This window comes from Anabrus simplex, chromosome 2 (assembly GCF_040414725.1).
Source record: "Anabrus simplex isolate iqAnaSimp1 chromosome 2, ASM4041472v1, whole genome shotgun sequence".
Classification (NCBI taxonomy): Eukaryota; Metazoa; Arthropoda; class Insecta; order Orthoptera; family Tettigoniidae; genus Anabrus; species Anabrus simplex.
Window position 1 is genome coordinate 972,858,450 of NC_090266.1, and position 27,667 is coordinate 972,886,116.

The following is a 27,667-nucleotide window of genomic DNA, read 5'->3' on the forward strand; positions in this document are numbered from 1 at the left end:
GATAGGCACAGCTCGAGACACTCAAGACTTGCACCGTCAACATAGATAGCTAAGGGATGCGATTCTTTGGCAGAATACATCACTTTCAATTATTTTTAGATATTACAGATGTACAGGCTTTTTAAACTATTTTCAAGTGTTAAATTAATATCTTAAGTCGATGTAAAATTAGTGAAAAAATAATTGTTTTCTTTCAAAAGCCCTATATCCTTCAAAAAATTTAAAATATGTAGGCTACTATTTATCAAAATATTTATTATGCATCAAAATATATATTTTTTAAATGTAACTTTAAATTCCTGGAATAATGGTCCTTTTAGTGTGATTCTCCGACATTTTAGCTTTTCTTGTAGCTACATATACGGGAACAGAATATTATGTAATTACATTTAATCCGGGCTCTGGTCATTAGATGCTTTGCCGAGTATTCGCTCACCCTTAGTACTAGTTTCGTACCGCGCTTTGAAAGCCCGTGCGATCTCTTGGTGATTACAGTATTTTTTTTTTCACCCATTATCACAGACAAAGGCAACATATACAGTAACTCTCATTGATGTCTCAGTCTCATTTATAGCCGTGATGACAAGGGAGTTGTTAGGTATGGCATGGCCAATACCTGTGGATGTTGTAAAAAGTGTCTTTCTCATTGGGTGAGAGATCTGCAATAGCAGTTTCTGGTTGTGTGTTTGCCGAGTACGGTATGTCTCATAATAGTACGGCTTGATTGTTTCGGTTTTTCCTATAACCATATAACCTACAATGCCGTCTTTTGAGGATCCAACCATGCTCCGGATGACGACTCAATAAACAACCAAAACCATACCTTGAGAATCACTGCCTTTAAGTGTGGTTGAGGATGCCCCCGACTGCCGAGCGTGTTGGCTACACGGTTCGACGCGTGTAGCTGTTAGCTTTAGTGGAGTTGAACCCCATTCTCGGTTGCCCTCAAGATGGTTTTCCGTGGTTTCCTATTTCACACCACGCAAATGCTGGAGGTCTGTACCTTAATTAAGGCCACGGATGCTTGTTTTCGAGTCCTAACCCTGTGTTCAATCCCAGTCACCATAAGTCGGTGTGACGTAAGAAGAAAAAGCAAAACTATAGTCCGCCTCTATGGTGTAGTTAGTGGCCAGGAGGCCCGTATTCATTTCCCGGCTCTGTCACGAAATTTGAAGAATGGTACGAGAATTGGAATGGGGTCCACTCAGCCTCGGGGGGAGATCAACTCAGTAGAGGGATTCGATTCCTACCTCAGCCATCCTTGAAGTGGTTTTCCGTGGTTTCCCACTTCTTCTCCAGGCAAATGCCTGGATGGTTACTAACTTAAGGTCGCTTCCTTCCCTTTTCCTTGCCTATCCCTTCCAATTTTCCCACCCCACTAGGCCCCCGTTCAGCATGGCAGGTGAGGCCGCCTGGGCGATGTACTGGTCCTCCTTCCCAGTTGTTTCCTCGACCAAATGTATAACACTCCAGGACACTGCCCTTGAGGCGGTAGACGTGAGATCCCTCACTGAGTCCGGGGAAAAAACCGCCCTGGATGGTACACGAATTAAAAATAAATAAATAAATAAATAAATAAATAAATAAATAAATAAATAAATAAATAAATAAATAAATAAATGCAGAAGATGTCGGTAGATAAACTGGCACGTTAAGAATATTTTCAGGGCTTTTTTCCGACACTTCGGCATCTCTTAAAATGTATAGCAATTGGAGTATAGTTAAACAGACAGCATCGTTGTCATATTATATTATATTATATTATATTATATTATATTATATTATATTATATTATATTATATTATATCCCTTAGTGATCTCATAGTTAATCTCTGAACCCTAATCAACAATGGAAAGTCGCTCTTTTGGATAAGTCCTTGAGCAGAAAGACCGTTTTGTTTAAAAAATGTCCTAGATATTTCTGTTATTAAGAGTGTCAAACACTTAAATGCTCCGTAACTGTACTCAAGATTTCTGCAGTAGTAGACATAATGCAATGGCAGCTTTCACCTTGGGTCTTACTGTGGGCTCAGTTGATTCCAGTGAAAGGCGTACAAACCAACAGCTGACTCTGAGCAAGCATGTTATATAAATCACCAACCAAATAACATTCTTACTACAAGGATATTCGGAACACGCCGCGGTAACAACTTCGTTCCAAAGAATCAGAATCCGTTGTTAAAATGAAATTTTAAAAAAGAACGATGAGAGGAAAGTGTTATACGTTGGTAAGATTATAATATTAAAAAATTGCTGATATTCTTGCAACTATCAGAATAGTGGAGATGCTATTCATGTGGAGTTTGAAATGTTTGGAAGTCGTACTTTCCAATGTTGCCTCGCTTCGGTTCTAAGAGCAGGAAACTTTCTCATTAGCAACAGGAGTAATAGAGAAAACCTACTTCCACTGAGCGCATAACGTTCCTTCAGTACATGAAAATATCCAAGTATATTACAATACAAACAGGAAAAAAAATAGAAGCAAATTCATTAGGATCAATGTAAAAAACAAAAACAAAGCAACAACGTATATTAGTCGTACAATAACATTTAAAAGGTAATTCAATGAATACGTAATTTCAGTCAGTGACTAAAACGATTGCATTAATTACGAAGGTTTAGATCTATACGACTGAGCCTAGACCCTAGTTTTGAACATTATATAAGAGCTTATAAGACTGAAGCTCAGAAATAAGCAGTCAATGTCATCCAATGTATTTGATAAGTTTAAATGTCCAAATTCCGCACAGGGAAAGGTTTTCCCTTTTCCCGCTCATGTAAGGAACTACGGTACACTTCACAAAGTTGAATCTCTAGAAACTTCTGGGATACAGTGAATGACGTAATGGAAAAATATATATTTCAAAACTCTGCCTTTGATTTAAAAGTTAAATAAATAATGTAACTACTTATAATTTACAACCAAATAGCTGAATAACATTACATACTCCTTACGTCATGTCAACTTTCAGAAAATATACAGGAAGGAGAACGAGACAGTTATTCTAATCATCTTTAAATAATGCTTTTTTGTTTTCGTTTTTCAGATTAATATCCCTGACATTCTGAAATAATTATTTTAGATCTTGTACTTAATTTATTGAAAAATGTATGCTTCTCTGTTTGTACATTCTCATTTTACACACGTCAGAGAAGTATTAAGCATTTCTCCTAAATGTCTAGCGTCTACCTTTGTCTCTTAAATATATTTTAACAGTAGTTTGAAACCACCGACCTCAATGTTGCAGTCGGTTAATCTTCGACCTTCCGTTCTCAAGATAGCGAGTACGATCTTGGCTGAGGTCGGTTGCATATTAGGTTGTTTAAATGTGACAACTCCAGCACGTTCAAAAACTTATATGCGGCAAAATTCCTACGCCCTGGAATCTTAACAGTCTACACTTATTAAAGGTACGGGTAACAAACATTATTTTATCGTTTAGATTTGCTTGTGTAAGGCAAACAAATACAAATTGTAATTAACTTACAAAGTAAGTAGTAAACTGACTGAGGGCCATTGCCTTCATCTAGACCTTAAAGTAATTCCTTCCCTTTCGGTCGACCGGGACTTGATTCTCACCTTCGCGATGGAAGATATAAATCGTAGTTTAAGGGCTAGAGTTGGCTCCATTCATTATCCTGAGGACAAGTGAAAAGTGGCAAGGGTTCGAATCTCATTCTCGGCTTACTTAAAAGTGATTACTTTTTCCTTTTCAGCTCGGGTGATAACCGTAATATCTAGCACAGACGATGGCTGCTACCATCCCAGTCTTCGTCGCAATTAACTACTAATACAAACACCAGTGCAAAACATGTCAGCTACCCAAGTTACCAGATTTCAAACACTCAGCAAGGCTGCCTGTCATATTTAAGACACGTGGAGGAAAATAGGAGATACTGTAGGAAAACAAAATCAGTTATTATTAGTCTATTATTATTATTATTATTATTATTATTATTATTAAAGAAATCCAGAAAGAAAAGTGCATACAACATATAGTGTAGATAAATCCACAAGTTAGCAGGCATAAATGAATTTTACTGCAAGTGTGCCATATTGCTGACATTTATTCTAAGTACTAATTAGTGATATCAACTAGTCGTATCCCGTGAACTTACATTAAATGTATTTTAATTACTCGTCCTTTTGTCGCTAAGGTAAGAGAATTCCAATCATGGTTACAGCTTATTAAAGGTTACACTTCGATGTACTATAATTGCAGCGGTTCCGTGTATGTAGAAGTAACAGCGGTAGCTTGTTCACAATGATAAGGAGCCTCTCTCATCCAACAATCTTACTCTTCTCGTCCCACTCCAGCAATATGATATGGCCGCGGCGGGGGGTTAATAACCTGGCAAAATATTTTGTTTGCTTGCTAGCGGTTGTTTGTAGGGAAACATGAAGAGATGCCGTTATTCCGGTACATGCTGTGACAACTTGGTAACTGTTAAGTCAGTCGTGATATTATTTGCGATTGGAATGTGCAAATTTACCTGACACAACTGTGCACAATGAAACCCAATTAGAGGATCTTGCGTCCTAATTCCATGTCTCATAATATTTCCTTTCGTGGGACTTCCCATTCTCGTAGTACATTCGCCATATTTTCCATCATAGCAATTTTATCTGCAGTATCTTAACTATTTGGTTTTCATCGCTTTATGTACTAGCAATTGCTGTTCTGTATTCAATCCCATATGGTCGAGTAAAAGGAACAATGAAGTGCAATTAGCAGCGATATCATCTTTTGATAAAATTTAAATATAAAAATATATTTACTGATGTTGTTTTTGTTTGGGTCATCAGCCCCTACATTGGTTTGATGCAGTTTCCATGCCACCCTTTCCTGTGCTAAACTTTCTACGGCCGTGCTGAGTGGCTCAGACGGTTGAGGCGCTGGCCTTCTGACCCCAACTTGGCAGGTTCGATCCTGGCTCAGTTCGGTGGTATTTGAAGGTGCTCAAATACGACAGCCTCGTGTCGTTAGATTTACTGGCACGTAAAAGAACTCCTGCGGGACGAAATTCCGGCACCTCGGCGTCTCCGAAAACCGAAATAGAAGTTAGTGGGACGTAAAGCCAATAACATTATTAAACTTTCTACGTAACTACTGCATCTGCTTGTCATATTAGTGCCTGCCGTTCCTCTCTCAAAAACCAACTGAACAAGTCCTGCGTGTGTCCTATCATTATTTCTCTTCTTCTGTCAAATTTTGCCAATCGCCCTCCTCTCACCAATTCGTTTCATTATGTCTTCATACGTGATTCGATCTGCCCATCTCACCTTCAGCATTCTTCTGTAACACCACATTTCAAAAGCTTCTATTATCTTTCTTTCTGAGCTAGTTTTTGTCCATGTTTCTATTCCATACAATGCAACGCTCTGGACGAAAATATTCAAGAACACCTTTCTAATTCCTATGTCAATGTTTTAAGTGAGCGAATTTCCTTTCTTAAGAAAGACCTTCTTTGCTCGTGTAGTCTGCATTTTATGTCCTAACTTTCGCCAAGGGGCCGCCTGGTCGAGGCGGGAAAGGAGTGCTCGGTTCGCCCGGAAGGACGTGGGTTCGAATCCCCGTCAGGAAGTCATAAAATTTAAGAAACGAGATTTCCACTTCCGGAGGGGCACATGGCCCTGAGGTTCACTCAGCCTACACCAAAAATGAGTTCCAGGTTAATTCCTGGGGGCAAAGGCGGCCGGGAGTAGAGCTAACCACCCTACCCCATCAAGTGCCGAGGTGACGGATAGTGGAAGCCTTTACCTTCCACCCTTCCAAGGGCCTGTACGGAGATGGCTTTGCTTTACTTTGCATTTTTTTACTTTCGGCATCTTTAGTTATTCTATTACCTAAGTAACAATCTTCATCCACTTCCTTTAAGACTTTATTTCCTAATGTAATATTTCCTGCATCACCGGAATTCGTTCGACTGCCCTCCATCACTTTTGTTTTGGATTTATTTATTTTCATCTTGTACTCCTCCAAGACTGTGTCCATACCATTCACAAAGTTATTCAGATCTTCTGCAGACCCAGTTAAAATAACAATTTCCGGCAAATCTCAGAGATTTGATTTCTTCTCCTTGTTTTGTGATTCCTTTTTCAAAACTCTTTATTATACTCCAAAGTGGTGTCAGAGAAGATGCTTCGAAGTCCGTGGCTCGTTAATAACCCCTATCTAGGGTAAAAGCTTGGTACTCCGGTATTTCTGAAAAGCGATAGTACTGTTTTTGAAGAGATTCTAATGTTTGTGACTAAACTCAGAATTGCTTGGTATATCGAAATTGGTACATATGGGCAACATTTTATAAATGTGTGTTCCTTTCTTCGTTTTTATTTGTTTAAGTGCCCTCTTCAGAAATCTTAGAATCGGTCGTCTTTGCTTGCAGTCTAGAGGAAGCTCCCACGGCTGTGCGACCAGTTTCTCTTTTTTAAATCGGTTACATTTGTTTTGGGAGTTTGAGAAGACAATCTTTTCTACAACGTTGACAATTTTGCAATTTTCATTCTAGATCTAGTGATTTTAAAATATCTTTCACCAATAAGTGTTCTATTCCTTTAATATGGCTTTGACCATGCTTAAACTTGTTTAAGCGAGAGAAGTTTATTTCAGTTTTGAGAGTATAACCTCAGACGGTAGAAGCAGTGGCCTCCTGTGCCCAGGTTGGCAGCTCCGTCTATTTGTATTTGGGCGGTATTAACCAGAAAGGATTCCTTTGCTGGCGAGGCGTATTGTTTAGAGTGTACCCCTTCGGTGATGCCTAGGCCATTTATGACAACTGACGGCGGAGCTGTTGAGGTTCTCTGAGTTCTTAACATGCAAGTAGTTAGGAACCAACCCTCAGAATTATATTTAAAAACATACTTGGTGATACTTTTGAGAGTGGTATACTATTGACTATTTTCAGCAAAAAAAAAGAGCCAGTCTATTCTTTAATGAACAATATTCTTGTTAGAACATTGTCTAGATACGAAAAGCAGCATTTCCACTTCAGGAGAAGGTAATCAGGTAGTCACCACTTTCATTTTGATAGAAAATATATACTTTTAGTCTACATTTAACCACTAGCCAGCAGTAGCGGCTGCTAAGGGGCACTGCTGGGGGGGGGGGGGCACTATTTTTAACAAATTTACATTCTTACTAAATACACACAAGTATAAACAGATACATACTCTGTTTTTCTTAACCCGATCGTTATGTTCGTTAGTCGATTTGCGGGAAGGAGAATCCAATTGAGTAACCATACTCCTATATTCCATGCGTGAATTAATATATTGGGAGGAACTTTCATATTTTTTAATTTCTTCTTTCAAGTGTTTGAGATCTTTTACTCCAGCTTTTGTCCAAGTCAAGTCCGAATAACATGAACGGAAAACAGAAACACGCATTACTTGACTCGCAGTCACACAAGCATTCGTGTTCTGTATACACCCCTTGCTGGGATTCGAGCCTTCGTGTATTTCCACAATCAGCGGCTGGCTTCGCCGATGCCCTAATCTCCCATTCTGTGGGTGTTAAGAAATAGGTTCTTCGCATGCGCGACGCAAACTTACCGAAGAAAGAGTTTGCAGAGAAGGGCAGAGGCTCAGCTTGACTGGCCAGCAAACTAGAGGAAGCGAACCATGCGTCAGATGAAAACATTGCTCCACTAGCTACATGCTGCGGCTAGTACTAAAACAGAATGCATCGTCATTCAAAGTGACAGTAATTTTAAAACCATACCATAATAGTTACTTAGCTGCAGGGGCGCGTGCCCCTCTGCCCTTTAGAGCCAGCCGCTACTGCTAGCCAGTAGTCCATTTAACTTCAGTACAAATTAATGGCGTATGGCTCTTAGTGCCGGGAGTGCCCGAGGTCATGTTCGGCTCGGCAGATGCAGGTCTTTTGTTTTGACGCCGGTAGGCGACCTGCGCGTCGTGATGAAGACGACACGTACACACAGCCCCCGTGCCAGCAAAATTAACCAATGATGATTAAAATTTCCGACCCAGCTGGAAATCGAACTCGGGACGGCTGTGACCAGAGGCCAGCACGCTAACCATTTAGCCATGGAGCAGGACAATTTCAGTATAAAAGAGACATTGGTTTAACTTTGAATTCAGTTTTCTCAGAATGTAGCCTACTCCCTGATGGTTGGTTAATATTGTCCATCTGAAGGTGCTCAAATACTCCGGCTTTGTGTCGGTAGATTTACTCGAATGTAAAAGAATTGCAGGACAAAATTTCGGCACCGTGGCATATCCGAAAACCATAAAGGTGATTAGTGGGTCGTTAAATCTCGCGTGTTTAAATACCTTCAAACACCACCGAACTGAGACCGGATCGAACCCGTCACTTTCGGCTCAAAATGACAGCGCTCTAACATCTGAGCTACTAAGCCCGGTAAATTCTCAGAATCTAGGATGCAGTTGTTAATGTTAGTAAGTGTTAACTAATGAATTCAGTGTGCGTTCTCTCTCTCATCGACTTCCACGTGTTGCCACATGAATTCAGCTACTTACTAACAGTAACTTCATATGGAACCAATACAGGATATGAACGGAAACTTTGTATCAAGTGTAAGGTGTAGAGCGACAGTGCTACCGCTGCACCACCACGCTTATAAGACAATGCGGTTTGGCAATTGATATGGATGTAGCGTTTCCTAGCGGACGCTCTCACCGGATATGTGGATGTATTAGTATATTGTGTATAACAAAAGAGAGATATAAAGCCGTAAAAGAGGGCATTGAACGAAGGACTTTCATCTTTGCCCTAATTTCAAGTTCCGCTCATAAATGATTGCAGATAAAGGAGACTCCTTCGCCAGAAACTACCTTGTCCTTTAAAATTACATCTGATGCTACTACCATTGTCTTCTTGTTCGTTTATTTGTAGCTAGAATAGGATGACTTTATCCTTGAATTTCAGTTTTTGGGCTTCCGTCCTGAATTCCTAGATTATACACCCCTGTCACCAACGTTGTCCTCTGGACCAGGCGACTGTTAAGAATATCCTTCATATTACAGAATACTGGATTCTCAATCTAATTTGGCTCCTTGACGGAATGATCAGCGTCTAGGTCTTCGGTTCAAATGGTCCCAGGTTCGATTCCCGACTGGTTCGGAAATTTTTGCTGAGGTTGGTTAATTCCTCTGACTCGGAGACTGGATGTCTGTGTTTGCCCTAATACACTTCTCTTCATAAACACACAACACAATGCACCATACAGCCATTAAGGAAACACACAATACGGTTGACGTAAGGAAGGGCATCCTGCTGTAAATCACAACCAAGCCCACATGTACGGCACGGTTCCCAGGATGTGGAAAAGGTGGTGGGAGAAAAAGACAATAGATTCCCTTTCTCGTCTCGCCCCAGTGCGCCAGTGGGCTCGTCGGTTGGAATGGTGCACCTTTCCAGGATGCTGCGTTGTACACCGTTGAGTTACCACGAAAGATTTGGTGAAAGTTTAGACTGAGAAACCTGTATCTTCAAAATTGATAGACTATTCTCAATCGATGAGAAAGAAATGCTGCATTCCTCGTGAGAACTTAACTTCTGACGACTTCCTTTAGTTACAATGGAGGCTGCTTAGCCGAGGTAATAAAGATGTGCTCAGTTCTCACGGAATGACGCGGGTTCAGTTTCCCATCAATCAGTTGAAATTTTCAGGGACTAGACTTCCACTTCTGGGAAGGCATGTGGATCAGGGATTTACTGAGTCTACACCGGAACAGAGTACCATGTTCATTTTTAGGGCAAAGGCAGCTACGCATAGACCCGAGCCCTGTTTTCTACCAGTTGCTGTGGCTACGAAGAGTAGAATAATATACCATCCACTTCTCCAGGTTCTTCATGACCTGTACGGAGATTGATTTAGCGTGGAATGATTGGAATCGTTGTGAAATTCGGGATATAGTAAGTTATGTACTTCACCTAGACTAGAAAAAATTGAATATTTCCCTTCACCTACGATCAGTCTTACGACAAGTCAGGGTGCCAGAATTTTGCCCTGAAAAGTGGGGTCCTATAACGTTGCAGTGAACTTGTTGCCACATATTCCTCTCATTCATACGCTCATAAATGTTAACCAGTTGTGGCGGAATTCAATCCTCCAACCTTCATCATCGGAGGCAAGCTCCTAACAATTTCTTTAATTCTTTCGAATTCAACGCATCTGATCTGTAAATCAGAGTACTGTCTATAAAAATATTTAAAAATATACCCTCAGATCATGGAAAACAATTTGCGTACCGACCGTTATATTTCTGCTGTTTAGTGTCGTATCATGCGGTCTAGAAAGCCAAGAATTCCGGCCGAGAGCACTCCTTGTGCCGACCACACGACACTGTAATCTGCAGGCCATCGGGCTGAGAAGCGGTCTCTTGATAGACCAAGGCTCTTCGGGACTATCACGCCATGGGGTTTGGTTTAGTGCCATATCATGTGTAGGTATGGGACTTGCGAAACAGAGGTGAATCTTAGCCGCGTTCTTTTTGGTAGTCTTCTTGAATGGAAAAAGTCTAGGCAAATGTCATATTGTTCTGTTGTACGAAAAATTATGACGATACCTTCCTTTCTAGACTGACAATATTTCACGTAGCTATCAGCTTGCATTTGAGAGACAGCAGGTTCGAACCCCACTGTCAGCAGCCCTGAATATGGTTTTCCGTGGATTTCAGTTTTTACACCAGGCAAATACTGAGGCCATACCTTAATTAAGGCCACGGTCGGTGCGACGTAAAGCAGATTATTAACAAAACTAACAATAATTCTACTACAGCTTTTCCTACACCTTGGTGGAGTCACGGTTGCGAACTGTGTAGCGCATGTTGATTTGACCCTGTTTTACGGACGCATGCCCTTCCTGGCGCCAACCTTATGTGGAGGGATGTATTCGCCATTGCGAGTTTCTGTTGTGATTGGTCGTGTAGTGTATTGCGTGAAGATGAAGAGGAGTGTGTTGGGACAATCACAAACATCTAATCCCCGGGTCATAAGAATTAACCAGACACGATTGAAATTCTCCGACCCGGCAGGGAATCGAACCCGAGACCCTCTGAACCGAAGGCCTCAACGTTGGTCATTAAGCCAGAGAGCCGGACTCTAGACTAACAATAATATATATCTAAGTAAGTTACATGCCCATGCATCCATGTGCACTACCCGAAAGACAAATCTTACACACAATTTTACACGCGAGGAAAGGAACGGGACAGCCATCCCATGCGGACTGGTCCTGAAAGCCTCTATAGAAGGATTCGACCAACAGTCTGGTTGATGAATGAAGATATATTCATCATTTACTGCACGTGTTTTTTAATTCAACTATGATACAGTTGGCCGGCCCCGTGGTGCAGCGGTAGCGTGCTTGCCTCTTACCCGGAGGCCCCGGGTTCGATTCCTGGCCAGGTCAGGGATTTTTACCTGGGCCTGAGGGCTGGTTCGAGGTCCACTCAGCCTACGTGATTAGAATTGAGGAGGTATCTGACGGTGAGATAGCGGCCCCGGTCTAGAAAGCCAAGAATAACGGCCGAGAGGATTCGTCGTGTTGACCACACGACACCTCGTAATCTGCAGGCCTTCGGGCTGAGCAGCGGTCGCTTGGTAGGACAAGGCCCTTCAAGGGCTGTAGTGCCATGTGTTTATGATACAGTTATTCTTTAATTTGATATATTTCAGCATACGTGTTAAAGCTCTATAAATGCAAGTGTTTATAGCAATCAAATTGGTATGCACGCCTGTAATATATTTGTTTATGTCATTTATCATATTCATGGCATGTATGGACCTAGTACCATCACAAAGAAGAACTGACCGACTGTACCGAGCAAGTGGCCGTGCGGTTAGGGGCGCGCAGCTGTAAGCTTGCAGTCGGGAGAGAGTGCGTTGGAACCTCACTGTCAGCAGCCCTGAAGATGGTTTTCCGTGGATTCCCACTGTCACACCAGGAAAATGCTGTACCTTTAAAAGGCCACGGCCGCTTCCTTCCCACTCCTAGCCCTTTCCTTTTCCGTCGTCGCCATCAGATATATGTGTCGGTGCGAGGTAAAGCAAATTGTAAAAAAAGAAACCGGCATAAAACTTTCACGAGTGGAACTTGAGACATCATCTGCTTGGTAGATTATATTATGCCGGGCAGTCTGTTAATCAAAATATTATCAAGTAAAGGACGCCCATTTTTTTTATCTATGACTGATCGACTGTTTTTAATTTGGGATTTCTACTTGAAAAGTTATTTGATATTCGAAACCGACTTTCAATCTATTAGATCGTGTTACGTATATTAAGTACGTGTTGAAGAGATGTTAAGTACAGAACAAAAATGGCCAACCAGACACCAGTGGGATCCGAACCCACAACCTCCCGATTTCGCGTCGGTTGCTCTACCAATTGAGCTATGGTGGCCTAGGCCATCTTTGTTCTGTTGGAAAGGATCTGAGCTACAGGTCTGGTCATGAAAATTCAATATTCATTTATTTGATATTATATACACATTAATTGGGTTCTTAATTCACTATAGCTGCTACCCGACAGCGGAGTGAAGTCAGGGTTTTATTTATGAAAGGGTATAGTTCAAGGGTATGAGGAAGAGTCTGTGTGTTGTCAGGAATGATGACTGGTGATGATGTGATGAAGGATGACGTAGGCTCGCCTTACCGGTGGCTTCTCTGAAGGTTGTGGGCTGTTAGTACTTGGCAGGTGACCGTACAGTGCGGATCGTGTGTATAGTGCCTCCTTTAGGAATATGAGACATTAGTGGTACGTAGCCTCATGTGTTACCTCTGTTTTTATTCACGTTCAAGACTGGAATATTTAAGGGTTATCTGGTAATATGAAGTCCTATGAAATAAGGAGACAATACTTCACAGTGAAAAAAATGTGTTTTAGGATACAAGGATGTGTTATCCATCATAAGTAAAAGACTTCCTTGTTTTTCTGCTCTTAGATCTATGAAATATGTCAGGCTAAATATGGACTACAGCTAAGCCTTCTGTACAAAACTAACATCCTCCTGATTAACTTCTGCATTACAATATTTCTAATATGTGAAAACCTATCGATTGAGCTTAAGCACGTGAGTTATTATACCATAACGTAAGATGTACAGAGCAATGCATATCGAAATACTTTCATTATATTTTTTTCATTATATTTTTCTTTTACAACGTCGTTATTGGTTAGGATTTGTTGAATTAAGATGTAAATCTACTACATTTAAGATACCTGATTGGATGGAAAGGAACAGGCCATCTATTATAGCTAGGCTCTCTCTTCTTATACCTAAATCCTAAATATTTAGTCTGATACAAGGAGAAATAAGCTGATGCACGTACTCCAGTCTTCATCCAACTTGCCTATAACATTTCAAGCAACCTTCCTCTCAGTATTTTCTTATGTACTGTATTAAAATGTTCCTTCATTCTTCCCTGAAAAAAATGAATGTATGTCAGTCCTTTGAATTAAAAATATGATTAAGAGTTTTTTATTGTACTAAATAAGACAACAGTAATTGTCAAGTTACTCTATCTTTATTCATTTCGTTCATCGCCTTCAATATTTTGTCTTCATCACTAGTCGTGCCAGAATATCAGGATATTGTATAGCATTAACCAGTCCCTGGTATTGCAACGATCCTACATAGGCATTTAAAATATTTCTTAAAGACTCGTGCCACGTACTATATGTAATATTTCCATTCTTCTGTGAAGCTATATCACAAAATCTTGAGGTGGTTGTAAATACGAACCGTGCTCCTCGTGCGCTAGCGCGTTAAAGTCTCCGAAACTTAACTGCATGACCTGTGATGCATACTTAGAACTTATTTAAATAAATATCATTGCCATTTCTCACTTACTCACGAATCTATCATTAATTTCAGATTGATGGAAAAGTACTTAACCACACATAATCAGCTCAATTTAAAGACTGCGTTTTGTTTCCGTTCTATGTCGTAGCATAAAGTAACACAGGTAACTTCGTCTGTCGTGTTTGCTTATTCGTTCTTTGTTTTCCGATTACGGAAATGGGCAGTGCATTAAGACTTCTTCCTCATTATATCGTGTTTTTCAAAAGATAGAAAAAATATAATTTGCCCGCGTGCTGTGTGTGTTCCTGGCGCGCGCGCGATCAGTATGATGAATTGTTCTTCCTGGCTGAAACTGTGTGTTTATATTGAAGTTTCAATCAAATGAAATTATTTTCGTTAGAATATGACTTGCCAGGCTGAGTGGCTTAGACGGTTGAGGCGCTGGCCTTCTGACCCCAACTTGGCAGGTTCGATCCTGGCTCAATCCGGTGGTATTTGAAGGTGCTCAAATACGTCAGCCTCTTGTCGACAGATTTACTGGCACGTGAAAGTACTCCTGCGGGACTGAATTCCGGCACCTTGGCGTCTCCGAAAACCGTAAAAGTAGTTAGTGGGACGTAAGGCAAATAACATTATTATTATTATTATTATTATTATTATTATTATTATTATTATTATTATTATATATGACTTACCAGTTAAAACCCCCAAACTGGTGGGATCACGAGTGCTATGTCACATATGTGGATTTGGAGTTTGAATTTGTATATTTTACATTTTTCTGCTATTAATTTTATTCCGAAATTTTATAGAAGTACTTCCGGTGTAGATATACAGTACATAGAAGAATTTGATTATTAGTAAGTATCGATAATCCTTTAATCAAGTGAGTAACATTGTATCGTCACAGAATGGCACGATTAGAAAGAAAGAAAATATTTTGAATATTACACAGCTATGATCTAGTAGTAAGGTCATTCACTTGTTTCTGGTTCTACGATTTAGAACGCGTAGGTCTGAATTTCGTAAGGTTCTTTCTGATTATGTTAGCGATAACTTTGGGTGCGGTGGACTAATCACAACTATATCTCTAACTAGTTCTCTAACGAACTACTTTACAGTATATCAAGGTCATGACGTGAACTGTTTGACAGTTTACAACGGACAAGAGGTGCAGAAGTTATTGTTTCTAGTTAATCTTTTTTTATTGCATGATTATGATTTTCTATAATTATTTCAGTGTTTTAATGCCTGCATACTGAAGTTATTCTTTGTATTTGTTCTAACCAATTTTGTTTTCTGTTTCAGCAAAAATGAAGTTATTTTTGCCGCTAGTCGTGTGGATATCACTAACAACGAATTATGTAAGTACCCTCTTAAATACTTGATAATGTGATGGTCTTCCATGCAAGCGTCCTCTCGATTCTCTAATTGTTCACTTTGCAGCCGTTTATTTATAATGTTATCTTCGTTTAATATTACTAACTTAAGCTGAAATAGCCTACGTCTTCGTTACTCATTTTGAAATAACGCTAATCATAAACATTAATGAAGTTAGAAAAAAATGTTTTTCTTTATAACCACAAAACTCATCGGTTTCTTGCTACTTACGAGCGCGTCTTGAAAGTTAAGTGTTTCAGTTTATTAGAATTCGTTTAATGTTATTTCCCTATGGCAGCGCAGGTTGTTGGGTATGATGACCGAGCTACCATCTGTTCCTCGCAGAGGAAACCCGAGCTAGGGATATAAACTCCTTTTACGAGCCCAGCAAATGAAACGTGACTGGCGTGGCTGGCTAGCTGACTGGCTGGCTCGTTGCTCAGGGCTTAGCCACCTAAATTGGGTCAAGCTTTTTCAGCTGGTTCCCACATCTGGGTGTGGCCCTCGACTACAGCTACTAGCCAATTGTCTGCTTTCAAATATATTTCTAGAACCACTGCACTAAAGGAGATGAAGCTCCATCAGGAATCGTGACATTCTTATTGGATACATTTCTGAAGAAAATATATTTTTAGTTATTTGAGAAAATCAACTGAAACATTTTATGTTTTCACAGCAAAAAAGAAGCTGCGTGAGAACGCCCTCACGTCGATGCAGATCTGTCAGTTCACGAGAAAGATATTTGACGTTGCTTTATTAAGAGACAGTTCCAGCATTTGTCCGGTGTAAAAATAAGAAATCATGGAAAACCATTTTCAGGGGTGCCAACGGTGGGAATCGAACCCACCATCCCCCGAATGCAAGCTAACAGCTACGGGACCCGAACCTTACAGCCAACTAGCATAAGGTAATGTCTCCTAAACTAAAGTCAATAGCTTCAAATAACGACAAACTAAAATTTTGTCTTATTTGAAAAATGACAAGAGGAAAGAAATGAAAATAGAGTATTTAAACATCGAGATGAAAATCCACAGCCCGGTTTCCAGTTTCAACCGGGTCAGGAATGGAATGAATGAAGCCTCTATCTAGCGGCGAGGATAGTAACAGTGCCGGCTGCCGAACCTTGTCGCACTCATCTGGGGCGATGATTAATGACTGACAGATGAAATGAAATGATATTTGAGTGTGTTGCTGGAATGAAATATGACAGGGAAAACCGGAGCACCCGGAGAAAACCTATCCCGCCTCCGATTTGTCCAGTATAAAACTCACATGGAGTGAATTTGTACCACGGCACCCATAGGTGAGACGCCGAAGCACCGCCGCCCGAGCCACGGAGACTAAATACACATCAAGATACATATGGAAGTTGGCGTTTGAAAGCTCACCAAAGTTACTTTATCATATGTTCCAGATTCAGTACAGTACAGTACAGTACATCTGTGTTATTGCAAGTATAGGATTGACGTCAAAGGATCCATCGTTGGCGTGTAACCTTGTATTTAATGCTAGTTAATTATTATAAAGTCGCAAGAAGTTACCTACGTGCTCTCTTTCAGTCGGGTTAGGTTCATATTTTATTGTTGAAAAGTCGGGTTGTGAGTTTCACCAAGAGGAAACGACCTCTCAGTTTTAATTACTCTATTGATCAGATGATAGTACCTCATAGGAATCACTGTAAGTAAACTCCTGACGCTGAATGTATACCCATGCGTCAGCTTCTGATTCCAAAACTTAGCCCGCCCTAGTGATAATGAGGGTTGTCAGTCGGTCTCTTTCCTCTGCACACAAATGGGCGCGTGTCGTTTAAAAGGCAAGTGAGCACTGTCAAGAGCAAGGTTGTCACTATTGGGCGTCGATTATTTAAAAATGTTAGCATTTAATTTATTCTTAAGACAATATAAATATAAAAACCCGATCATGAACCACAGCACAAACCAATATCGCAGAATGTTTTGTTTCTTGCATAACCCGTTCAGTGATCGCAGATGTTAGAAGAAATATGGTGATGATGATGAAGCTTGTTTAAAGGGGCCTAACATCTAAGGTCATCGGCCGTTAGAAGAAAGAAAGAAAGAAAGAAGGAAGGAAAAACAGAAGTAATTTGCAAATAAACTCGACAAAGAACTTTCAGACAGCCGTAAATGATCGCCATGAGCCATTTTAAATACAAATAGCAGGTCTCCCTAAATTCCTATGCATGAATTCATATCAAAATAAACCTAGTAAAATATTACTTTTATGCAGCTAATATCAGTGTTTCGCTTTCGGTAAAGAAAGGAAAAGTAAAATCACGAACTTTTGTCCGGTGTCCATATGAAGATAAGGGGCTACCTGGCCGAGGCGGTAAAGGCGTACTCGGTTCGCCCGGGAAGGACGTGGGTTCGAATCCCCGTAAGGAAGTCGTAAAATTTAAGAAATGAGATTTCCACTTCCGGAGGTGCATATGGCCCTGAGGTTCACTCAGCCTACACCAAAAATGAGTACGAGGTTAATTCCTGGGGGCAAAGGCGGCCGGGCGTAGAGCTAACCACTCTATCCCCTCACGTGCCGAGGTTACGAATAGTGGAAGCCTTTACCTTCCACCACTCCCAGGGCCTTCATGGCCTGTGCGGAGATGACTTTGCTGGAATACAAGAGGACAAATTGGGGCTAATATTCTTTTATAGGAAAAGGAATTAGGGATTGGAATAATTTACCAAGGGATATGTTCGATAGATTACCAATTTCATTGAAATCATTTAAGAAGAGACTAGGCAAACAACTGATAGGGAAAATATCACATGGGTGATTGATTGATTGATTGATTGATTGATTGATTGATTGATTGATTGATTGATTGATTGATTGATTGATTGATTGATTGATTGATTGATTGATTGATTGTCAGAGAAAAGGATTGAGTTTAATTTCGAAACGGAAAATAAGAGTGTTTATGATGTATAGAAGTTATCTATTCATAAGAATATTTAAAAATGATTATACTTCATTAAGGCACTCAAAATGAATGATATAGACTGTTAAATGACTTGCTCAATTAACTACGGGGGGGGGGGGGCAGGAACAGTGAACTTACCTGCCTACAGTAACAGTCTCTAGAAAGAGTTTAGATATCATTATACCAAGTAAGCTCTCTTCCGTTTTTAAAAAGCAGTCCGCATTAGGCTTTATAGAACAGTTCGAGGACGAATATTTGTGCACGCTTGGAAAACGGAAGGTAAACCGTTGATCTACTTAACAGTAAAATGTATATTGTCGAAAAAGAAAGTGGCCCGCTTTGCAGCCTTTCTTTGATTACACTGCAATGTTATTACTTTACCCGCATGCAGTAGCCATCCTTACCACCACTTTCGTCTTTGGGACAGAATAGGGAGTCTCTCCATCTCAAGATCAATGTATCTACAGAAAGAGCAACGATGTGTTCTTGAAAATAATGTGACCGAAGACAATTGTACTGGGTTAAAATTGTTACAAAATTATTGATGAATTACAAACTTACCGGGCGAGTTGGCCGTGCGGTTAGGAGCGCGCAGCTGTGAGCTTGCATCCGGGATATAGTGGGCTCCATCCCCACTATCGGCAGCCCTTACTATGTTTTTCCGTGGTTTCCCATTTTCACACCAGGCAAATGTTGGGGCTGTACCTTAATTAACGCCACGTGCGCTTCCTTCGCACTCCTAGGCCTTTCCTATCCCATCGTCAAGACCTATCTGTGTCGGTGCGACGTAAAGCAAATTAAAAAAACTCGCATTAGATCTGATTCATCGATGGTCAACAGTGTGGCGCAGTTGGTTGGATATTTACCTTTGTGCCCACGTTCATGGTATAAATTCCAACCAAGTCGATCGGTGCTTAAGAGTGCTTAATTATGAAAGAAAGTGTCATTAGATTCATTGACGCGTTCAAGAACACCTTTCAGGATAAAATTCCACCATGCTGGCACCTCTTGCTGTTCTTGACATCATAGTTGACCTCCCTGCGCACTGAGTGCGTAAGGAGTCTTCGTGGTTCTGACGTATCTAATTGCAATAAATTAGGGCTAAAGAATTGGCCATGGCCAATATATTACATGCCATTCCGACTTTCAACAGAATTCGAAGCTGGGAAATGATAGAACAACCACCTCTGGAATTAATATGGATGGATTTAAAACCATTTTTCTTCTCAGTTATCCTTGTTATATTCAGGAAATCGCATTCCAATCATAAAACAAGATTTAAATTCTGGTCTATAGAACAGGAAACTGATATGAAAACCGAAGGTAATAGTAGTCCAGGCGTCCCGAACGACTGTTATCACGTACAAGTACATCATATTTATTTTTATTATTATTATTATTATTATTATTAGGCCTATTATTATTATCCGACTCATTGACTGAATGGTCAGCGTTGAGGCCATCGGTTCAGAGGATCCCGGGTTGGATTCCCGGCCGGGTCGGGGATTTTTTAACAGCTTGCTTTACGTCGCACCGACACAGATAGGTCTTATAATCGCGTCTGATTAATTCTTCTGACCTGGGGACTGGGTGTTTGTGTTTGTTCCAACACGTTCCTCTTTATATTCAGACAACACACTACACTTACCAACCACTACAGAAACACGCAACAGTGCTTACATCCCTCCATATAAGGTTGGCGTCAGGAAGGGCATCCGGTTGTAAAACAGGGTCAAATCCACTTGTGCTACACGGATCGCACCCGCGACCCCACAGATGTGGGGGAAAAGCGGATTATTATTATTATTATTATTATTATTATTATTATTATTATTATTATTATTATTACACCTGTTGCTATTTCTTGATAGATGTAGCATTGGCACAGGCCAGAGTAAAATGTAGCTTCCATTGATATCTCTGTCTCATCCATGGCTGTAACAGTATAGGGAAAGGAATTTTAGGCACTACTAGCTTAGAATAGAAACGTATTTAACCAAGGTGCAAGTTTGTTCTAGTCCGCACAACGGCTCTGCAGTGAGATTTGCGTAAATATTAGCGATCTGAACCATCAGAACCCCTATAATTTATGCAACTCACCTACATAACTGTAGAGCCGGTAGATGATACTTGCGCCTTGTTCAAAGGAAACGGTTTTAATGTATGTGGCTGGAGCCGAATATTCACGTTATATTTCAAAGGATTGGTTTCGGAATAAGATATTGATAACCGATAGAAATGGGCTCGTTCATCTGCTATATTGGAAGAGAAAGTCGTGAACAAGTCAGGCTGGTACAGAACTAAGATCATTGTTTTCACATAATGCGATACTAAAGTCCACTTAAGCAGCGTGTCTTAGTTTGGTAAAGTACAAATACTAATATGGTTTAAAAAAAAAAAAACTTTTCTGGAGACACCGAAACTGTCTTTTGTTTGATGTCCTCTGAATGCGAATTAAGATCACGCAAGGACGTACAATTTGTTGGCTCTGTTTCGAAGTTGTTAGCCAGGAGAGCAGATATGTTATCGTGCTCGAACACGGTGATGCCACGGTGAATTCCTTTGCTATGCTGCGAATTTCGACGGGCATCAGACTTCGACTATGAACTGCTCCTCTCCTAATCATTAAGCTTGATATTTTACCCCTAGCTGAAACAATATAGTTGTCTTTCCCTTGCAGACTTTTCTATGGTTGTACCGTCCTGGTGGACTGGCAAAAAGCCATGAAGCTATCTAGGCCACCACGACATACAAATATCACTAGCTCAAGTAGAATGACGTCACCAGGTGTTGTGTTGCGTTACATTAGCAGAGGCGTCTCTGGCATGCAACATCCTGCTTGGCAATGGCCCATCCTTCCTTTTCATACCAAAGAGCAGTCAAGACGTTGAATAACAGAGCTTTGAACTCCTTTCGACAGAGTACTGTCTGCTGGCATGCCAAGTCCGAAAAGGGTCCGGCTCCATGGCTGAATGGTTAGCGTGCTGGCCTTTGGTTCAAGGAGACCCGGGTTCGATTTCCGGCCGGGTCAGGGATTTTAAACTTAATTGGTTATTTCCGCTGGCTCGGGGACTGGGTGTGTGTGTCGTCCTTAAGCAGAAAATGAAATGAAAACAAGGAAAAATGAGAAAAATAAGAAAATATCAGTAAAAATGTAATACAAAAGTCTAAAAATACATAAAAAAAGGGACTTGTCTTTTTAGCAGAAAGGGCATTGCTAAAGGAAGTACTTTTCACACATTTTCGTATCTGTTGACTAACAGGATACGACGACGATAATAATATCAATAATGTTATCATATCTAATGTCTCTTTAACTATTGATAGTTTTAAAATGCCGGATATTTGCCCCGAAAAAGCATTTTTTCACCGTGCCAGTAAATCTACTGACGCGCATCCCTTGTCGAACGATTATACCAAGCAAGATTATGGTGAGCGCTTTACTAACTACGCTGCACAGTTGGCCCAGGGAGATTTTATGTGAGACTATACTCTGCCTAGTACGAATAATGCGGCTTTAAAAAATTGTCATATTTCAGACATTTCTGGATAGTGTGGGTCCTCGTGGAGTAATAGGCTACAGGATTTGAGCGTGGAGAAGTGTTTCCCCAACTTCCTAAACGTTTTGAACCTTTTACCCTATATACGAAATCCCTAGTTTATAACGTTTATCAGTAGAAAACCGTCCTTCCATTTACATATATTACGAATATATCACATCATAGGGTAGTATTTATGTTATGTATATCCTCACCGTTGTACAGTTTGAAGTGTTGATCAGGATTAGCTCAGTATTTGCCATTTCTGAGTTTTATTTCTGCGGATCTAATGGCTTCGGACGGCGTTTTTGTTTTTAACTGCTTTAGGAGTGCAGTGTTGGGTTTTATTATTCTGCAACCCAGACTAGAAAGGACAATAAGGTGATAAATCATTCCTCTGAGCTACATAACTGTAAACCGAAGTACTTTTCTGTAAATGCAAAGGCAAGTAAATAATAATATTTGGTAATAATAATAATAATAATAATAATAATAATAATAATAATAATAATAATAATAATAATGGTTTTATGGTCTGAACCACAAGATGCCGGAATTTTGTCCCGCAGGAGCTCATTTACGTGCTAGAATACCTATCAACACGAGGCTGAGGTATCTGAGCACCTTCAGTACCATCGGACTTAGCTGGGAATGAACCTGTCAACTTGAGCTTCAGAAGGCCAGCACTCTACCGTCTGGTTAATAATAATAATAATAATAATAATAATAATAATAATAATAATAATAATAATAATAATAATAATAATAATAATAATAATAATAATAATTCATTCACACTCCAATTGTTGTAAACTTTAAGAGACGCCGGAGTCCCGATTTTTTTGTTTCCAACAACTGGCTTTACGTCGCACCCACACAGTCAGGTCTTATGGCAACGATGGGCTAGGACAGGACTACGAGTTGGAAGAAAGTGGCCGTAGCCTCAATTAAGGCATACCTCTGGCATTTACCCGGTTCGAAAATGGGAAACCACGGAAAACCATCTTCAAGGCTGCCAACAATGGGGTTCGAACCCACTATCTCCCAAATTCAAGATCAGAGCTGCGCGTTCCTAACCTCACGGCCAACTCGCTCAATAGGACCAAAATGTTCTCCTAAATAGTGGTCATTTGATGTGCCAGTAAATCTATTGACACTAGTCTTTTTTATTTAAGGACGCTTAAATATCAGCTGACTGCACCTGATTAGATTTCATGAACTTTAGCATAGAAAGCGAGTGCCCAATCAACTGGCCTACGCAGCCATTCACTTCAGTCTTCTTCACTCTTCTTCCTGACGGTCGCTACATGACAGTTGATAAACACAAACAGTTTGTTCACAGAGGAAGTTCAGAAGTTATCATGGAATGTTGTTTTACACATCTCCCTACTCTTCTACCGCTACTCGGTTGTTTGCAACTTCATTTCCTTTTTCGTTGAGAATATTTTCAGAATATTCCTTCCACCTGCCCAGTGACCCCCTGGGATCAATTATGAGTTCACCTAATTTACCCAAAACACTTAATTTTATTTCCCCCCTTCTTTTCGAAGATTCTTTATTATTGTCGAGAAAGGCTTCCTTACCGCTTGACCTCGCCTTTCCAGGTTATTAACGAAATCTTACCACGACTTATTTTTGGATTCAACAATTATTTCTTTCATATATCTGCATTAGTCCTTGTTTGGAGCCATTTCTAATGCGCATTCCTTTTGCGTTTTCAAGCTGCCATCACTTCATCATTCCACCAAGATGTTTGCTTTTTCCTATCTTTACACACAGTTGTTCCTAGGCATTTCCCTGTTTTTTCTCTTAGGCTAGAGCATTCCTGTATGCCACCCATTCTTTTTCTATATACTGAACCTGCTTACTGTCTATTGTTTGGAACTTTTCACTAATCATATTAATATACTTCTGTCTGATTTCCTCGTCCTGCAGACTTTTTACCCTTACTCACTTTCCATGTCCTAGGCCTATAGATACTTATACGGATCAGATAGTGGTCTGTATCATCAATAAATGTCTGGAATATCCGCACATTCACAGCAGATTTCCGGAATTCAAAGTCGGATATGATATATTCTGTAGCGGATCGGATCTGCCTGAATAGCCTTATGCTTGAAGAATATATTCGTAACTACTAATCTCATACTAGCACAGAAGTCCAGTAAACGCTTCGCATTCCTATTAGCTTCCATATCTTCCCCACATTTACTCATCGCCTCTTCATATCCTTCAGTTCTATTTCCAACTTTCCTTGCTGTTGACCCTGACTATGATGTCACTCAGTGCTTCATGAAACTTGTTAACTTCAACCTCATCTGCACCTTCACATGGAGAGTACACTGAGACAGTTCTCATCCTAATTCCCCCAACAGCTAAAATCTACCCTCATCATGCTCATTTACAGACCTAACAGAATCCATGTTGCGTAGATAGTATTCCTGATGAACAGTCTTACCCCACACTCTTCCCCTTCCTTTTTTAACACCTGTTAAGAATACTTTATAGTCACTTATCTCTTCCTCCTTATCTCCCCTTATCCGAATATTATTACCACCTAACACATGCACACGCTTCCTCTTTGCTGGCTGAGCCAGTTCTACGTTGTTTCTTCCATAAGCCCCATTAATATTGATAACTACCTATCGAATTTGATTTCGTTCACAAAGGTGTTTCCAAGGAGTCCCTCGCCTGTCAAATGGAAATGGGAGACCGTTACATCCATAGGTCCGAGGCTTGTTTAAAGCGTTCTGAGATCGGTAAGTTCTGTGAAGCAGGATGCTACCCAACTTACACATAGTCCCAGTGAGGATCTCTCCTCTAACGGGTTAGGGACGACCGCTGGATTTTATAGTCCTAGCCTCATAAGGACAAGGATGGCCATGTCTCAGAATATGTCTTAGATGCTCCTAATGCTGCTATATTTTTAACATATTACTCAGTACACTGGCAAGATTGCATCAAATGAGCATTATTCATATGGAAAGTCATACGCTATGTCAACATTTTTCACTTCATTTCGACTAAATGTTGTATTGGAAGTATTTATTGTTTAAACATATAGCCGCAGTGCAGGTTGTAATAAGATTGATTATAAACGACTTGCAGTGCTGTCTACGACCACTTAAGCAAATGTGTGAGGTTCGCCGCCGTAACACAGTATTTTCTTGCCTCGCTTGTTCGGGTTGTATTCCCAGCTCTGTTTCGAATTTAAGACTGTTTTAGGAACTGGAATAAGGTGCACTAAACCTCGAGTAATTTAAAATCCCATTGTTAGCGTCCAAGAAGTTCTGGAATATTGTCCCGCAGGAGATCTTTTACGTGTCTAAAAATCCCTCGACACTAGGCGGGCGTATTTAAGCTCTTTCAAATACCACCGGACTGAATCGGAATCGAATCCGCCAACTTAGGTTCAGAGAGCCAACGCTCAACCACCAGAACCACTCAGCCTGACACCTGGAATATTATTTTCAAACATGAACATCAGTTTCTCCCCAAAAAAATGTGGTCTGGATTGTTTAAAGTTTAATATAATTGTAGGAATGGATATATTTTATTCATGTGTGTCTAGAGATCCGCAGATAAGCATACCACATGTATCTGATGAAGTTTTCTTGTAGGTTTTATGAAAATTGCAAAGGACGTGTCATTTTCAAGTTCGAATTGTTAGACAAGCAGAGCAATATTAACTTAGGAAATAGCTACGACTTTCCTCCAAAATATCGTTACCCACCAGCAGGTGTACTTTAAGTTGCTTGGAATAGTAATACAGCCTACCATTGAACGGAGGATGGCTCCTTGTTTTACCTTGTGAGCAATCGCATTATGAAATAGGAGAAGAGACAACTTTCTCTATTCTTATTTACATTCATCACAATTACCACGCACGTTTCATGGTTATTTACTCCGTGTCTCGAAAGTTTCAAATAAAACTCTCATTTATGAGTTAACCTGAATCCATTGGAAGAATTTATATGCCTTGGTCGGTGGCAGAATAGTGTTTTATGGTCTCTGCCGATCAACACGCCGGCCTGAGTGGCTCAGAGAGTTGAGGCGCTGGCCTTCTCATCCCAACGTGGCAGGTTCGATCCTGACTCAGTCCAGTGGTATTTGAAGGTGCTGAAATACGTCAGCCTCTTGTCGGTAGATTTACTGCCACATAAAAGAACTCCTGCGGGAATACATTCCGGCACCTCGGCTTCTCCGATAAACCGTAAACGTAGTGGGACATAAAGCCAATAACATTATTCTTCTGTTCCTCAGACGGAAGAACATCAACATGAAAGCTGTATCGTTCAGAGAATGGACACGGCACCCTTTCCACGTCCTAGCTAGTTTGCTTTGAATCTGTCACGCTTGAAGTATGATCTTCCAGTAATGTCGGCATTGTTAATTATATCTAGCAACATTGGTAACAACCTTATAAAAACGTGCTGGAGAATATTTACTAGAGTCAAATGTGTATCAGCTACCCTCCGCTCAGGAACGCGATACAGGCCCGCCTGCCAAAATAAAAATTCGCCCCCAGCCCTCTCAAATAAAACATAAAACTTCGCTCCCTCTCAAATAACACATAAAAACCTATGAATAACCAATATAAATTGAATTACTGCAGGTAGAAGTAAGGTAATATATTGTCAATTTATAAAAACAAAGGGATTAATCGTCACCGTAGGATTATTAAAAATAATGTTTAATAGCGTTTATTTGACCTCCTCCTGAGATGCTGAGCTGCCAACCATGCACCACTTACATCTTCGTACATAACTTGAATTGGTTTCATTTTTCAGTAACTACACAACTGCACTCTGTAGTCGATACCGAAGTCTCGGTTATAATAATTTATTCGATTAATAAAATAAAAAAAATGTTCAAAGTTTGAAATATATCAGCCTGCACAACTGGTAAGCCTAGTCTGTTATTAATTTGGCGTAGAGAGAGAGCTCGTTGGAAACTGCGTTTGCTGACTGCTACTACCCCAACTTCTTATTGGTATTATACATTGTTGTCTAATAAATGTGTGTCAAACGTTAATGTTCAGCAGAATTTGTACATAATACGATCTCAGGTGTATCCTCCGTGGCTCAGGCGGCAGCGCGTCGGCCTCTGACCGCTGGGTTCCGTGGTTCAAATCCCGGTCACTCCATGTGAGATTTGTACTGAACAAAGCGGAGGCGGGACAGGTTTCGTCCGGGCACTCCGGTTTTCCCTGTCATCTTTCATTTCTGTAACACTCTCCATTATCATTTCATTTCATCTGTCAGTCATTAATCCTTGCCCCAGAGGAGTGTGACAGGCTTCGGCAGCCGGCACAATTCCTATCCTCGCCGCTAGATGGGAGCTTCATTCATTCCATCCCTATCCCTGTCACTGACTGGAAAACAGGTTGTAGGTTTTCATTGTCATGATCTCGGATACACTACACATCGACAATGTATCATTTTCTAACTAAGATGTGATATTTTTTGGTATCCATTTTCATTGTTGTAATTATTTTTCAATAATTTGGTGGAGGTGTTTTGTGAGGAGCGTGTTACGAGAAACGACAAGGGTAAACACTGTTTACAGCTGTGCTGTATTTTACAGTCTGATGCTAGGTGCAACTAGGTGGTAATTCCTCTACGTACAAATTGTGAAATAGACAACTATTCGACGGATCATTTCCGTGTAGAGTGACATTACTCTAGATATCTATTACTTTTATTTTTTGTGAGGAGTCTCGGGGCACCTTAAAGGCCCGGGTCCGCCAGGATTGCAGGCCCTAACGTCACGCCCCTGCCTCTGCTTTTGTGCAAAGAACAGTTACCGTCTTCATCTTTCATTCCCGTATTAGCCACAAAGAATATGCCAGAAAACTTTCTCCTGAACACGCATCTGTACGTTAAAAGTCACTAATATATCTCTTTCAAATCTGTCACCAGTTCGGTATGTTAGTGGGCGGGCTGATTGAGTAGCGCAGACTCCTCTGTTGCAGACTATGGGATCGAATCCTGAGGGAGTCTTTTAGAATTGAATTGTT

At 40.4% G+C, this 27,667-nt stretch overlaps 1 protein-coding gene across 1 annotated transcript in view; it reads left to right on the forward strand.

Moving 5' to 3' along the window:
* Positions 1–27,667, forward strand: part of dpy (dumpy) — a 562,668-nt gene that overhangs the window by 24,296 nt on the left and 510,705 nt on the right. The window contains 1 exon segment of the mRNA XM_068226068.1: positions 15,100–15,155. Coding sequence (XP_068082169.1) covers positions 15,100–15,155 — 56 coding nt within the window.